Genomic DNA, 16195 nt, shown 5'->3' on the forward strand with positions numbered 1-16195 from the left:
GTATCGAGGATAAATAATAGGCTATGATGTAATGCTATATAAACAATAAAAATTAGGGAGACGGGCCAAATATACCCTTCTACTTTCGAAAACTGTCTATATTTAACCTCCGTCATACTATCCGGCCAAATTCACCCCTATTTTTAATCACTATTGCACCCACTTCTCTTCTTGTGATAATGGGTTTGGATTGGTTTAAAATTTTATTTATTTTTCAACCATATACACACCGTAGAATTCAATGGGTCTATTTATTATGTATTTATATGCAGCTGCTCATCACGTACATATATGTATATTCAAATATATTTTCTTATTGTCTGGTTAGTATATAGTTCGATGGATTAACTTAAGAGTGCATAATGCATAGGCATTTGATTAAAGAAAAGTTGAATTCGACAACGTAAAGTCTCCAAGGAACTTCAACTTCTATCATTAATACTTGCAAAGTCTCCATACCTTTGGTGCAACGAATTCATTAAAGTTGGAGTGTTGTAAATACTTTTAAAATTTAGACAAGCTACCTAATTTAGATTCTTCAACTACTTTGTTTACTAACCGTTGTATTATTTTAATATTTTTTTCTCTTATATTTTTAATTAAGAAAGTAGTTAAATGCCAACTATTTCAAAAATAGCGAATCAAGAAGAAGAATAACAACAACAACAACAACAACAACAACAACCCAGTATAATCTCACTTAGTGGGGTCTGGGGAGGGTAGTGTGTACGCAGACCTTACCCCTACCCTAGGATAGAGAGACTGTTTCCAAATAGACCCCCGGCATCCTTCCCTCCAAGAACTTCCCACCTTGCTCTTGGAGAGACTCGAACTCACAACCTCTCGGTTGGAAGTGGGGGTTGCTTACCATTAGAGCAACCCCTCTTGTCTGAATCAAGAAGAAGAATAAGTGACTTAATTAAAATGATTTGGGAGATTCTGGGTCACCTAACGGATTGGGGGATAATTTTTAAAAGTTTGTTGATGGTAAAGGTAAATTTGACCGGATAGTATAACGGTGGGGAAAATTTGACCGAATAATATAATGGAGGATAGATGTAGACAATATTCGAAATTAGAGGAGGAAATTTAGACCTTTTTTCTAAAAATTATCCTTACCATAGAATATTTAGAAAATAAGCAAATCAACATGCCTCTTTTTCCTTCTTTGCACATAAACCTGTAATAAGAAGGCACGTCAGTTTTTAAACTAATAAGTAAGGGTGGCTCAATTGATAAAAGTAATTTCACCCACAACAATTAGATTTTGCTCAATTGATAAAAGTAATTTCACCCACGACTATTAGATTTTGGATGAGTCACGAGATTTTGGATGAGTCACGCTGAAGGGGAAAGAGCGAAAACACTATACATACTCCTTAATTGTATATGCCTGGACTTGTGTATGCCTGGGCGGCTAGACTCTGACTGAGGTTCTATAGAGAGAGAATAAAAGAATTGAGGAGAGTAAAAGAGATTAAACTTTAAAGAGCAGCGGCAATTCCCTCGTTATGTCTCCTACATTTGCACTTAAACAATGAAATTATAAACACACCTCACAACTGTCTGCTATTCGCTCTATAATAGAAGAGTAATAGAAGAAGAAATACAAAGAAAAAACCCACTTCTTTGAGATTGTGCTTGTTAATTGAACAAATTCTTAGTGTTTGAGATTCTCTGGGTCTGAGGAAATGGATGCGGATGAGATTGAGGAAGAGGAGTTTGGGTTCTCAAGAAACTATTTCCTTGCTAAAGAAGTGGGCTCTTCTCGGAAAAAATCAGCTCGTAAGCTCTCCGAAATCGATCTTGTGGACGAAGAGGTCTGTGTGTGCTTTCTAATTTCTCATCTGTTTATATTATTGGTTGCTACATCTTTACCATTCCTCCCAATCAGGGGTTGCAAATTTGATGTAGAATACTTCTTTTTTAAAATTGTTTAATTTTATATATGGCTCGAACTGATCTTACTTAAATTGTTTAAAATTTGTTTACTGCAAGGCTGTCCTCGTGCAACTCCTGTGTGTCATATAGGTCACGGGTTTGAACCGTGAAAGCAACCCTGATACTTGCCTTAGGTAGGCTGTCCTTTCTTTTATAGTATTTTGTATAGTTTACTTCCGGTCACAATGAGAAGAAATGGAGAAAAAAGTATTCCTTCATTTTTTTTCCGATATCTTAGCTAGAACAAAAGAGATTGGATGGCTCGTATAAGTGAATTGTTATTATTTTATTTTTTTGGTAATTAAAATTTTTATTAATCACCAAGGATAAACTTTACAAAGCCATAGTTAGTTAACTCACTAACTATCTAAAGACAAGAAAACAAGAAAGACTATCCATACCTCTATATGTACACTTAGAGAAATTTAGAACATTTAAGTCTGAAAATAGCTCCTAGTTCTAACAGATGATCTAGCACAACACATGAAGGCTATCTCTTTTGCAATGGCACTCCAATCTTTGCTCGTTTGCTCAAATATCCCATGATTCCTTTCCATCTAAATAGCTTGCGCTGGTTCAGTATATAACAATTTGAAGACCTGGGCAATTGTTGATTTCCCCTTGGCATTCTCAATAATTCAGTGTTGATATTGATTCCATGTGTTTGGAAATAGTGCATGCTTCTTTCCCCATAGCAGAACCTTGTCCCCATAGCTTCCTTGAGATTCTACATTGAACAAAGAGGTGTTCATTTGCCTCATTGTGTTCTTGACATAGGCTACACTTTAGTTTCACATTGAGTCCCCATTTTGCTAATCTATCAACAGTAAGTAGCCTTCCATGCAAGTGAAGCCACATGGTAAATCTTGCTCTAGGTCTAGCTTCGTTGGAGAACATTAGCCATTTCCATGGTATTCTTGGGAGATCACCTAGAAGCTGCAAGTAAGTCTGTTTAATCAAGTTTTTCCCTGGAGCAGAATGGTACATTTGCAGCATGATATCTCTTGCATCAAAAATCTTCCGAATCATCCAACATGCACTTTGTGGCACCTTCATATTAGCAAATTGATGTCCCTTAATGTAGTAACTATGAATCCATCGAATCCATAACCTGTTAGTTTTATGTGCTAAGTCCCAATAGGTTTTTACTACTGCTGCCTTGTTCCAAATCCGTAGATTCATAAGGTTAAGTCCACCTGCTGATTTAGGAGAACAATCCTTTTCCCAGGCAATCAAAGCCTTCTTATTTATAGTATTGACACCTGACCACACATAGCTGCGACAATATGCATCAATTATGTTCAATACCTTGGCAGGGATCATGAAAAGCTGAGACCAATATGCTTGGATACCAAAGATGACTGATTTAACTAGTTGGATCCTTCTAGCATAGGATAATTTCCTAGCAGTCCATGAGGAGATTCTTTTGACAATCTTCTGGATAAGAGGCTGCCATTGTGCAATGGTCAGCTTCTTAGTTGACAAAGGTACACCTAAGTATTTGAAAGGTAGGTCCCATAGACATATCCCAACAGCTGCAAGTTCTATCCCTTTCTGCATGTATCACTCCTCCACAATACAATGAACTTTTGCCTAGGTTAGCTTGTAAGCCTGAGGCAGAGAAGAAATGCTGAAAACACTGATGAAGGTGGTGTACAGACCCTACATCTTCATGGGCAAAGAGTAATAGATCATCTGCAAAGGACAAATGTGTAATCCCCATCTTTGCACCCTTTGGATGAAATCTGAAAGTCTTTTCATTCTTCAAGCTGTTCAATTGCCTACTAAGATAAAACAGGAAAGGGGACATGGGATCCCCTTGTCTCAAGCCCCTTGCAGCATCGAAAGGTTCAGTTGGTTCACCATTAACCAAGATAGAGTAGTTCACTCTTTTAAGGCATTCCATATTCCAAGCAATGAATTTTCTGGGGAAAGCCAATTCTTCCAATACCTGCTCCAGATAGCGCCATTCAACTGTGTCATAAGCTTTTTGAAGGTCAATTTTGATCGTACACCTAGGAGACACATGCTTCCTATTGTAGGCCTGGACTAGTTCATGAGCCAATATGATGTTATCACCTATTCTCTTCCCTGGTATGAAGCCTGCCTGTGCTTCATAGATAATATCAGGCATCACTTTTTGTAATCTTGATGCTAAAACTTTTATAATTTTATATAGGACAGTGCAGCAGGCTATTGGGCCTATATTCTTTTACTGAGAGGGGATTCTCAGATTTAGGTATCAATGTGAGGGCAGTACAGTTAAGTGCTCTGTATAGCTTCCCTGTTGTGAAGAAAGCTAAAATAGCCTGGTTTATCTCTTCCTTGATTATGTGCCATGTCTTCTTGAAAAAGACTGCATTGTACCCATCAACTCCAGGTGCCTTGTCATCTCCAATCGAGCATAAGCTGTCATAAATTTTAGTAGTTGTAACGTCCTTGCACAATGCCAATTGTTGTTCATGAGTCAACTTTGGTCCTTGCTGCATGATCAGCCTGTTGATAGCAGTGTTGTAAATAGCGAGCGCTACAGCGCTAAAAGCATGTAGCGACGTGAGGCGAGACAGTGTCGCCATTTCTGGGTTGTTGCGATGCGAATAAGAAAAGCGAGCGCCTCTGCGTGTGTAGCGAGAGGGCATGCGAGGCGTCGCTATTTGAAAATAACGGAAGAAAAGGCAACGATTTTTACTAAAACACAAAAATTAGGGCTTGGGTTTCACTTCTTACGAGCAGCGACCACTTCTTCTCCTTCAGCGACAAAATTAGGGCTTGGGTTTCACATCTTCTTCTTCTTCCATCATCAGCCATAGCGACCACTTCAGGTATGTTACTTTCTTTTCTTTTCTTCTTCTTCTACTTTCTTCTTCTTCTATTTCAGTTCTGGTCGACCACCATTGTTGTCTTCTTCTTTTTTCTTTTTCTTCTTCTTTCTTCTTTCTTCTTTCTTCTTTCTTCTTTCTTCTTTCTTCTTTCTTCTTTCTTCAGTGATCGCTGTTTTTCTTCTCTTTCAGCTTTGTTTTTCTTCTTCTTTCTTTCTTTTTTTGCTCTGATTCTCGACCAGAGCTTTATTTTATTTTTGGGTTCTGTTTTTGGACATCGAGCAGAGGCAGTAGCTCTGTTGTTTCTTTCTTCTTCTTTCTTTCTTTGATTCTTTCTTTCTTTGCTCTGTATCTGTTGTTTGCTCTGATTTGTAGCTCTATTTTTTCAATTATAGAAGAATAGATGTTGCTTGTTTTAGAGTTTAGAATATTAGACTTTTGTTAATGAATACTTTCTTCTTCTTTCTTTCTTTGATTCTTTCTTTCTTTGCTATGTTCTTTCTTTGCTCTGTATCTGTTGTTTGCTCTGACTTGTAGCTCTATTCTTTCAATTATAGAAGAATAGATGTTGCTTGTTTTAGAGTTTAGAATATTAGACTTTTGTTAATGAATCTACTATGAGTCTATAACTATCTATTGAGTCTTTAATTTTTGAATGATATATTTATTAATATATTATTGTTATTGATTTTTTAGTTATATGTATATAATATTTTATGTTTTTGTATAAATTGTCGCTTCACATCAAAAAGGCGAGCGCTTCGCTGCGCGCATCTCGCCTCAGTGAAGCGGGCCTTCGTCGCTATTTGTCGCTGCACGCTATCCAAAACACTGGTTGATGGCTGGTAGCTCCTTGGCTGATGTTCCCATTAGGCTTCTATAAAAGGTGATAATTTCATCACTAATAGCCTTTGGGTCATTGATCTTATTTCCTGTAAGTGTGTTGAGCTCTACTATTTGTTTCTCGACTGTTCTCTCCTTGATTACTATTGTGAAATACTTGGTGTTAGCGTCACCCAATTTGATCCATCTAATTCTAGATTTCTGTCTCATCACACTTTCCTCTATTGAGGACCATTTTTCCAAGTCTTGAGCTGTCTCTTTTTCTTCTATCATCAGTGCATCTGTATACTGTTGGGCTAGTTGTTCTTCTATACTTCTCAGTTGTTGTTTGGTAACCTCAACCTTCTGTGTGATGTAGCTAAACTCCTCTTTATTGAGCTTCTTGCAAGGTTTCAAGGCCTTCAGCTTCATCCATATATTCTTCATAGGATTGTTATCTAATTGTTTCTGCCACACCTCCTTCACAAATGACTCAAACTGGCTATGTTCAGTCCAAATGTTGAAGAATCTGAAGGGAGTCTCGGGTGATTTGGTTATAGATTTCAAGTGAAGTAATATTTGAGAATGATCTGAAATAAATGGAACATCATATTCCACTTTAATGTGGCCCCAGCATAGCATCCAATCTCCATTACCCAAGGCTCTATCACTTCTACTACACACTCTATCACGACCCTGTTGTTTATTAGACCTGGTATAGTACTGACCACTCCAATGCGGCTCATTTAGGCCTAAGTTGAGTATACAATCTTCAAAGTCTTTGGTCTCAGAAGCACTGATGGGGTTTCCTCCTACTCTATCTATGGAGTAGAGTACATCATTAAAGTCTCCACTCACCAACCAAGGGAGGTTGATCGAAGGCCCAAATGTGTTTAGTGCAGCCCATAAGGATAGTTTTTGCTCTACAGTGTTAAAGCCATAAATGATTGTCACCAGTTGCTCAATTGCAGTAATTTTGTCTGGAAACTTTATAGTGAATCAGTTGGGCTGTAACTAGTAACAACTAACAAGTTCACAAAGAACCTTTGCTCATCCCACATTAACCATATTCTACCATTAGGTGCCTCTTGATAGTTATTATAGAATCCCTTACCAGGGGCTATGCTGTTAAGAATCTTCTGAGCATTATGTTGCTTAAGTCTTGTCTCCGCTAATCCTGCTAAGTAGATTTTGGCATTTTTGAGGTAATTCCTGAGCTCCTTTTGTTTGTACCTCTTTTTAGTGCCTCTCACATTCCATATGCACCAGGTCATTGAGAGGTACTTGCCCCCCCTTCTCTACTCCTCTGTACTGAGTATCTCAAAGGAATTTCTTATTGGTGTAGCCCCCAGCAGTGGAAAGTTACTACAATCCAGTGGAGGACTTTGGGGTATTGTAGCCTTTCCTTTACTCTTTGCAGCTTCTGCCATTTGATCCTTTTGATCCTCTTTAATTGTTTGGGCATTTACATCTTTAAGGATAGCAGGATCGGAGTATGCACCTTTGTTTGCACATCATTGCCTTGTATGTCTTGATCTTGCTTATGTTGCATCTACCCATTACCTTCGATAGATTTGTCCCTTGGATTCTTAGTTCCCCATACTTGTTCCACTCTTTTTGGGCCTCTCTTTTGTCTCTGAACTTCTGGATGTTGCTGGCCAGGTTGTGGTTGGACTTTACGTGAGTGACCTACTTGGAGGCATTGGTCACAAAATGCAGGTTCCCAATCATAAGTGACGCTCTGCTGAAAAACCTCCCCTGTTGGTTCCTCACGGCAACTTCTTCAGAGAGTGCCTTAGTTGCATTCACCTCTATCAACATCCTAGCAAATGAAATTCGAGATTGTTTTGAGGTGCATTCATCTGCAAAAATTGGTGTACCAATGAGACTTGCAATTCTACTCAGAGAATCACTACTCCAGCATCGCATAGGAAGGTTTGGAAACTTGACCCATAAAGGATGTTTGTGAGGAATTCCTTTTTAAAATCAAAGTTTTGTGTCCAAACCTTCAGAATCAAAGGTCTGTTGCTGATAGTGTAGGGACCTGCGTAAAAGATTTCCTTCATGTCCTTTACACTTTGAAATTTTACCACATAGTAGCCCCCCTCATGCAGAAACAGATCCGGGACAGCTACATTTGCCCAAGTTTTCCTTATATATCGACTCATCACATCGAAACCAGGTACCTCTCCTATTACATAGATATAAGCGCACTTTTCCTTTTCAGCTTCCTTATCTACTTCAGATTTAACTAGTTGAGTCATGGGTTGACCATTCACTATCTGTGGTGGAATGTAGGAGAGAGACATACCATTAGTTGCCCATCTGTTTTTAGAAAATAGGCTTGTCCATGCTACCTTCACTGGGGCATTCTCTGTAGGATTTGTGCTTTTGCTTTCCAGATCCATGGCCTTCTCGTTTAAGTTCTTCAAAATTGGTCGCTTCAGAGTTGAATCCTCCTTCAGTATCTCCACTGGTAAACTCACTCCCCCTGGGGTTACTGTTCCATTGGATTTCTCCATTAGGGTTATAGTACTCAAGCCCAATCCCTTTGGTGTTGTTGCTGGATTTTCCTTTAGGTCTAATTGTGTGTTGATTTCACTAGCTAGCAGATCTATTGAAGCTCGTCCAATGCTTGCATGGTTAGGATTGTTCTCCTCTGTACAGTGTTGTGAAGAGCGTGAAGCGAGAAAAAGCGACAACCCCCATTTTGCTTAAAGCGAGAAGCGAGAACCGAAGCACTCGCTTTTGTGAAGTGAAGCGGAATTTTAAAAAAAAATTAAAATTCTCTGTATAGAGGAAGGGCAGTAATTCTCTGTTAAAAACTAGGCAGAGAAAGAAGAACCCAAATTGGCATCAATTCTGAGAAAGAACCGAAGGTAAAAAAAATTGCCATTATTTCGCTACTATTTGGACATTTAAACAGTGAAAGAAGATGAAGAAGAAGAAGGAGGAGGAGGAGGAAAATCAGAACATACCTGTTGCTGTTGAAGAAGAAGAAGTCGACCAGTGTCTCTGCTTTAAAACCCTAGTCGCTTTATTCGTTTAATGAAAGACCAGACATCTCGTTTTTAATAAAATAGGGTTGGGTCTGTTTTAAAACACAGAAGCGGTCGCTTCCTTCGCATCGCATCGCTTTCCCGCTTCTCGCTTTTTAGTGGGAAGTGGTCGCTTTTCTACACCTGAGTCGCTTCACCCTGCTGAAGCGTGCACCTTCTCGCTCCGCTTCGCTTCTCGCTTAAAGTGAGGAAGCGGGCGCTTTTTTAAACACTACCTCTGGACTTTGAGCGCTTGCTTTGGATGTCTCTGGCGGCATCCTTGCACCAATTGCACTCCCAAACGAAACAATTGGTACTGATTTTGGTCGTCCCCTTCCTCTGCCTCATCCAGGCCCATGGTATTCACAGTGGCGTAGGTTAACTACCGTGCGCTGGGAGCATGGTGAGAGAGAGAAAGGAAGTTTTCACCTGTTTGTTTTTGTTTAATGTAATTTGAGAAAATTTTGTCCCATTTGTCCTATCCACTTTATTTTTATCAATTCCATTTTAGCTAGAAGTACAATAGCAGTGACATTTTATTTATCTTCTCTATAGCACATAATTTTCAAGATAACAAATTTAAATAGTTATATGTTCAGTTTAGGGAAACTGAGAAACTCCAAATCCAACAAACAATTCTTAAGATTGAAAACATACTAGTCCCATTAGGATTGTTTGTTTTCAAATATTTGTAAGGATTTGAATTATAAAAACTTCAATACATAAGAGATTTAACATTTGAATGGAGCTACTTATAAACAACAATTCCACTGAGAAAAATTGAAACCGAATTATTTGTGAAATGAAATGCGCAAGAGATAATGTAAAACCTTTTGCATCTGCATGGAGCCTTAGGAAATTCGGAGATTAAACCCAATGTTCAAAAACAAGATCAAAATGAGGATAAATCGAGGTTGAAGGTAAAAGGAACCATTCCTAACCCATATTCACATAATTATACAACTTTTGTCAGTTGACCATGTTGCAGCTTTTTATCTTTTGATACAAAGAAAACTAGAAATAAACACAGCCAGACTAATTAGTAATTTTTCATGTTAATTTTTTGATAAGGAAAGATATTATTGATGACAAATCATTACACGTTAAGTTACCACTCACAATTCTCTGTTTTCCCGGTCCGTGAGGTAGCTTCAGTTAAACTATAAAAAGAAAAATATAGTATTTGATTAGTCAAGTGCTTTTTTTTGATGAATAAAGGTTGTTTGCTTATAGAAGCCCAGTAGGCCAGTGCCAAGACAGTTGGGGCACAATACAAGGACCTTGCTGGGTATGAACCCTTTAAATCTGTAACGATTCCAAAAACTCCAGTATTACTTCAATTACATATATTCTTAAAAATGAAACATTCTCAAAATATCTTATGTTCCTCTTGAGCCAAGTGTTCCATATTATGCATAAAAGGAATGGTCATCCAGGTCTTCTTCTTTTCCTTGCTCACTCTGCATATGCCAAACTCTTGCTGGCATAACCCATTGGATCCCGAAAGATTAAGAAACATGCACCATATTTGCCATACATAATTGCAGTGTAGCAGCAAGTGGTTAACTGTTTCACCCTCTTTCTTACATAAATAACACTAGCCACAAAGTTAATACCTCTGCTCTGCTAGTTTTCTTTCGTAAGACATGCCTCATGTGCTGCCACCAACCGAAACAAGCTACTTTGGTTGGTGCTTTTTGTCTTCCACACCATTTTCCATGGCCAGTCATTATTGTGAGAAGCCATGTTTTTTACAAGTAACTGATAACTCGAGCTGACAGAAAAGCTGACATCCCTGCTGCCTTTTCTCTCAAACAATCATTCTGGGAATCTATCGGTGAAACATTCTGAGTCATTTGCAGAAATCTGTTTATGCTTTCAATCTCCCAACCGTTGAAATTTCTTCTAAACTGAAAGATCCAAGTACTGCCATCCCAACAGTCTTTTACTTAAATCAGGAAAAGAATCATCTAATGTATCTTCCACAAGCCACTTGTCTTTCCATCTCCGACACTTAATCTGGTGTATGCTTGGAATTCCTCCCACAGATTATTGATATGTTTCCACATTGCAGTGCCATGGGGAGAGATACTACGTGAGCTGTTCCCCATAATTCTGGAACCCATCTTTAGCCTTGCTGACCTCCTTGCAGTGCTCTTTCTTTATGTCATTTCATCTCCATAGCCATCTGTAAAGCAAACTTTTATTATGGAGCCTGATGTTCCTAACACCCAAACCACCTCCCTCCTTGCAAATTGTAACTTTTTCATACTTTATCAAATGAAACTTACCTGGAATCTACCTTCCCATAAAACATTGCATCTGATCCTATTTAAATGCCCTTCCACCTTGGCTGACATAGGTACCAATAGCATTAAATCAGTCGGAATTGCATCAAGTATACTATTAATCAACGTCAATCTTTTATGGAAGGAAGTTGTTGCAGCAAAACATGGAAAACTAAACCACTGGTGCACTAAACAAAGCAGAACCCCATATGGAGTTGGACCATGGAAACATATAAGCAAGCTCTGGGAAGAATTCCTCCAAGAAGTCTCATTCAAGGTTACAAATGGTCTGAAAGTTAAATTCTGGAAGGATAGGTGGCTAGGGAACTTCATTCTGAAAGATTTATACCCATCACTCTTCCTTATAGCATGTAACGCTGACTCCACAGTCGCACAGAACAGAGAAGGTAATAGTGGAATCCCCTCTTCAGAAGGAACATGCATGCTTGCGAACTAGAGAGTCTTTTTGACTTAATGAGTAAACTGGAAGGTTTTAGCATGAACTCACAAGCTACAGATACATTAAGCTGGGGTCCCAATGCAAAGGAATATACAGTAAAGCTGGGGTATAAAGTGCTAGTTGCTCATAACGGAATTTTAGATTCCTGGCCTTGGAAACTAATTTGGCGAACAAAGCTCCCTCCAAAAGTGATGTGCTTCAGCTGGATGGCACTAAAGAATGCTTGTCTGACTCAGGACAACCTCTGTAGGAGAAGCTTCCAGCTTGTTAACAGATGCTACCTATGTCAAGGAAGCTTAGAATCAGTCAATCATCTACTATTAACTGTGCTGTAGCTGCAGATATGTGGCATATGTTTCTAGCTCTTTTTAATCTCAAATGGGTGATGCCACAGAATATTAGAGATGCGGTCGAGAGCTGGAGCCTTTGGAGAGTTGATAGGGCCATCAGGGACACCTGGAGGATGATACCAGCTTGCATTTTTTGGTGCCTATGGACTGAAAGAACCCTCAGATGTTTTGATGGAGTCTCAACTCCAATTCACTTGCTGAAGGCCAAATGTCTACTTAGTCTTTTTTGTTGGGCCAAACAGTCCTGTGTAAATAGTTCTACTGTGTTTTTAGATTTTTTGAGCTCCCTTACTCTTGACTAGCCTCTTTGAGGTATATTTTCTTGTTATTGGCTAGCTCCAAGATCCCATCATAACATCTTGTAATGGAGCTAGCATATTTATTTTTGTAATCATTGCATCAGCTTGATGCCTTTCAATGAAGCAACTTACTTTATCAAAGATAATCAACGTCAATCTTTCACCAAAGGAAAGAAAGATATTCTCTTTTCCTTGAACATTATTTCTTCTCGCATTTTTCATTTACTCCTTTCCATATGCTGTTATCTCTATATTTTTGCTCCAAGAGGTAGTCCCACACAAGAAGTGGGAAAACTTCCCAGCTTGCAAGCCGAAGTGTCTGCTAGTGACTGAGCATGCTGGTCAGCATGTACCGAAAATAAACTGCTCTTCCTCAGGTTTATATGGATTCCAAATAGTTCAAAAGCAATAATAATCCCCTTCAAATGTAAAATTTTCTCCTTATCTGCATCACACAAAATTCAAATGTCACCAGCATACAAGAGGGAGCCAGTTAAGTGATGGCAGATAAGGGAGCGGTTAAGTGATTGCTATAGTTACCACTTACCAGTAATTTCCACCCCTCTTAACCAGTTAAGTGACACTGCTTTAGATATCATTCTACTGAGACTTTCCATCACCATAATAAAAAGGTATGGTGACCAAGAATCACCTTGTCTCAATCCTCTATGGGGAGAAAAAACCAACGGGGAATCCATTGATTAAAATAAAAAAAAATGACAGTTGGCACGCAAAATTTCGTCCATTCCTTTCACCTATCACCAAAACCCATCTTCCTCATCATAGTAAAGAGAAAATTTAGAAGTAACTCAAAGTGGATCCAATAAAAAGGAACTGTGGACATTAAACGCTCTCTTTCAACGGATAAGCATAAATTCATCTTAACAGCTCTGAATACACAAGTATTTGCTGTGAACCACCTTTTGGATTTATCAGCAAGCAAAAGAGGTTCAACAAAATTTATGATTTTTGTAATTATGGAGAAAATAAGAGCTGACTTTTCATTTGATGCATTCCAAGAAGTGCATAAAGGTATATTTTGAGATGAACTACTTCATGATGCGAGCCGTGATCATTCACGTAATAAAACTATCAAGGAAATCCATACTTGACCATTGAACAGAGGCAAGAAAGATAATATCAACAAAGGGCCAGTGGACAATACCCTCGAAGATGAGGGGTAATATGCATTTTCCAAATTACACTTGTTGTACATGGTTGTGTCCCTTATACATGTTTTAATCTTTCCTGACCACTGCATAATGGATAAAGTTCCAGTTATAACTCTTCTTACTGAGAGTCCACAATGATGATTGTTGCATGCAGGAATTAAGAGAGGTGGCAGCTAATATTGAGCCCAAACATGAGAAAGAAGTAAATGATTTGATCAATAGCTACAAAAGTTTGTATTCAGAATGGCTTTTTGTGCTAAGGTCAGTGTCCTGATGTATAGGTTTACTCCACAATATGCTTTTTCGACAAGTTTTTTTATTTTCCTTGTATTCATTTGCTATCCAATGTAAACCTGGAAGGCTTTTCTTTCCAATTCTTTGTTACTCTGATAGGTGTGGTTTTGCACTTTTGATGTATGGCTTTGGATCAAAGAAAGCTTTGATTGAAGATTCTGCGACAAGATCTTTAACTGAGTATTCTGTTGTTGTTGTCAATGGGTATCTCCAGTCTATAAATCTTAAACAGGTATTCACCCTATTGTTTTCTTGTTTAAAAGTGCTGCTTGCTTGGTACCCTTGTTTTAGAAAATAATTTTGGTGTAGAAAGTCTCAAAGCCAGGATCTTCCACTTTGCAAATTTTCTGAAAAACAAAGTTATAGGCCCGTGTTTTTGGGTTAGACAGATTACTATAAGAACACTGATCATGACAGGAGCTTTTGCCTATGGAGCTATGTTGTTTGGTTGCAACTTTCTCCTTTAGTGCAGCACATGCTCACTGACATGGATTTTTATGTTAGCAGTGACAATTTTTTAAGTTTAGTTGTTATCTGGTACATACCAAGGCAGTGCCACTGGATTTAATGAGGGCAATAACTGAAGATTTCACATTTGCTGGTCCAATATGATGGTTATGCCCAAACTTCATAGTCTCAAAATTTACTTGGTGTTGTGGAGGCTATCAATACTTAAAACACATATTTTTGACACAGTTCATTTGATTCCTGGTGCTTGGGACTTGATATAACAATAGTAATTACCTTTTTAAATTTATTATACTTCCTTAATATCAACAATTATTGCAGTTATGAGCACCCCCTCTTTTATGATATTATATGATAAGATCCGCATGAGATGCACAATACACGGGTTGCTAGCACAAAATCATTCTAGTAATACTAAGAGATCTGCTATCGTTGATGTTTTATTGCAGGTGGTGATAACACTAGCTGAGCTCCTTTGGGATCAATTAAAATTGCGAAAAAAGACAACCTCTGGAAATCCGTCTAAAAGCCAACAACCATTTAACCCCAAATCCATGGACGACCTTCTTGCTTTTCTAGACAAGCCAGATATAGGAGATGAGTGTTTTGTTTGCATCATTGCTCATAACATTGATGGTCCTGAGTTGCGTGATTCTGACAGCCAACAATGTCTTGCTAGTATCGCTGCTTGTTCTCATGTCCATATGGTTGCTTCCATTGACCATGTCAATGTTCCTCTTTGTAAGTGTTTTCTGCATGCGTGTGTGAGCATGTATATGATTGGACGTGTGCATAATAGAGGATGTCTAGAGGTGTAAGGGAGTGTTTTGTGAAGTCCTTTTCCGTAGTTTGCATGTATTAGTGCCTTTTACTAATTTTACCTGGTTTAAGAATTACTAGGTATTACTGCCTTTTGCTAATTGCTGCTCGACCATACAAATATAGCACCTTAACTATACCATCTGATGTTGAAATGTCAACTCCTTGTCATTCCCTAGTATCTCTCTTAACACCTGGTATTAGAACTCCTGTATTTATTATGTGCATGTCACATAGAAAAAGGTCTGACATTTACTATGTTGGCTATGTCATATATACCAGTGTGGGATAAAAAGATGGTTCATACACAGTTTAACTGGTATTGGTGCCATGTTCCTACTTTCGCTCCATGCAAGGTTGAAGCAATGTTTTTTGCTTTCATTCTCGCTCATGGGGCCACTGCTCAAAGTGTGAAGACAGCTTCAATTGTCTTACAGAGTCTGACACCAAATGCTCAAAATGTTTTTAAAGTTCTTGCGGAGCATCAATTGGCCCATTCTGATGAAGAAGGCAAGTTCTTTCATACGTTCGTTCCCCCCATTTTTATTTCCATTTCCATGTTTGTTGAATGCAATAGATCTATCATTCATTTAAATTGGACATTGTTCTTCTCAGGGATGCCAATCAATAATTTGTACACTACATGCCAAGAACGGTTCCTGGTGAGTAGTCAAGTTACTTTGAATTCACATCTGACAGAATTTAAGGACCATGAGTTGATCAAAACCAAAAGGAATTCGGATGGTCAAGATTGCTTGTGTATTCCTCTTACAAATGAAGCCCTTCAGAAACTTATCGCGGAGATCATTTGATAGAGTTTCTACCCAAGAAGAGAAATTATTAAGTGGCAAGTTTAAAGCAGATGCATGTTTATGTATGGGAAAAAATTTATGTGCAGAAAAGTGCATCTATTCACTGCTTGTGCGTAAGAAGTACTAGCCTGGTTCTCCGCTGGCTGTCACATTGGCATGTTAGGATATCTGTCAAGTATGGAAAATCTATCAAGCATCTCTAAGAGGGAGCAAGGTACAACGTTCACCTGGTTTCAGTTGTATATGGTGGGTGGTTTATTAGATCCTCTTGTATTGTTGTAATGGTAGTAATTTCTGTTGATCATCTTCTTATTCGGAGATTCAGCTTTTGCAAAAATGCCAATTACTTTGTCTGCTTATGAACATACTTGAGCACCGTTCAATGTCATGTAGACTCTTGCTTCTTTAATTATCTAGAAGTTATAATCTGAACTAGTTATAATGTATTAATGATCATCTAGCTGATGTATAGCTCTGAATCTGTTCATGATGTTAAAAAGATACAACTTGCCAGGTTTTGCGTAGAGCCTGCAGATAGGTGGATTCAGAGCTAGTTGCATGCACAAATATGCTATTTGAGGAAATACAATATAACTGGAGACTAAGTCCAACA

The 16195-nt window shown here is 38.3% G+C and overlaps 1 protein-coding gene across 1 annotated transcript; it reads left to right on the forward strand.

The window, feature by feature from the left end:
• Positions 1 to 1333: 1333 nt before the first annotated feature.
• On the forward strand, positions 1334 to 16019 carry LOC107811243 (origin of replication complex subunit 2-like). Its single transcript, XM_016636131.2, has 6 exons — positions 1334 to 1820; positions 13344 to 13450; positions 13583 to 13715; positions 14401 to 14692; positions 15053 to 15280; positions 15386 to 16019. Exons 1-6 carry the CDS (start codon positions 1692 to 1694, stop codon positions 15580 to 15582), a joined length of 1086 nt encoding a protein of 361 aa, XP_016491617.1. The 5' UTR covers positions 1334 to 1691; the 3' UTR covers positions 15583 to 16019.
• Positions 16020 to 16195: the final 176 nt, after the last annotated feature.

Source organism: Nicotiana tabacum, chromosome 3 (assembly GCF_000715075.1).
Source record: "Nicotiana tabacum cultivar K326 chromosome 3, ASM71507v2, whole genome shotgun sequence".
NCBI classification, from domain to species: domain Eukaryota; kingdom Viridiplantae; phylum Streptophyta; class Magnoliopsida; order Solanales; family Solanaceae; genus Nicotiana; species Nicotiana tabacum.

Coding starts and splice junctions, on each gene's coding strand:
- LOC107811243 (XM_016636131.2), top strand. CDS start 1,692: ATGGATGCGGATGAGATTGAGGAAGAGGAGTTTGGGTTCTCAAGAAAC. Junction 1,821..13,343: donor TCGATCTTGTGGACGAAGAG/GTCTGTGTGTGC, acceptor TGTTGCATGCAG/GAATTAAGAGAGGTGGCAGC. Junction 14,693..15,052: donor CCATGTCAATGTTCCTCTTT/GTAAGTGTTTTC, acceptor CATATATACCAG/TGTGGGATAAAAAGATGGTT.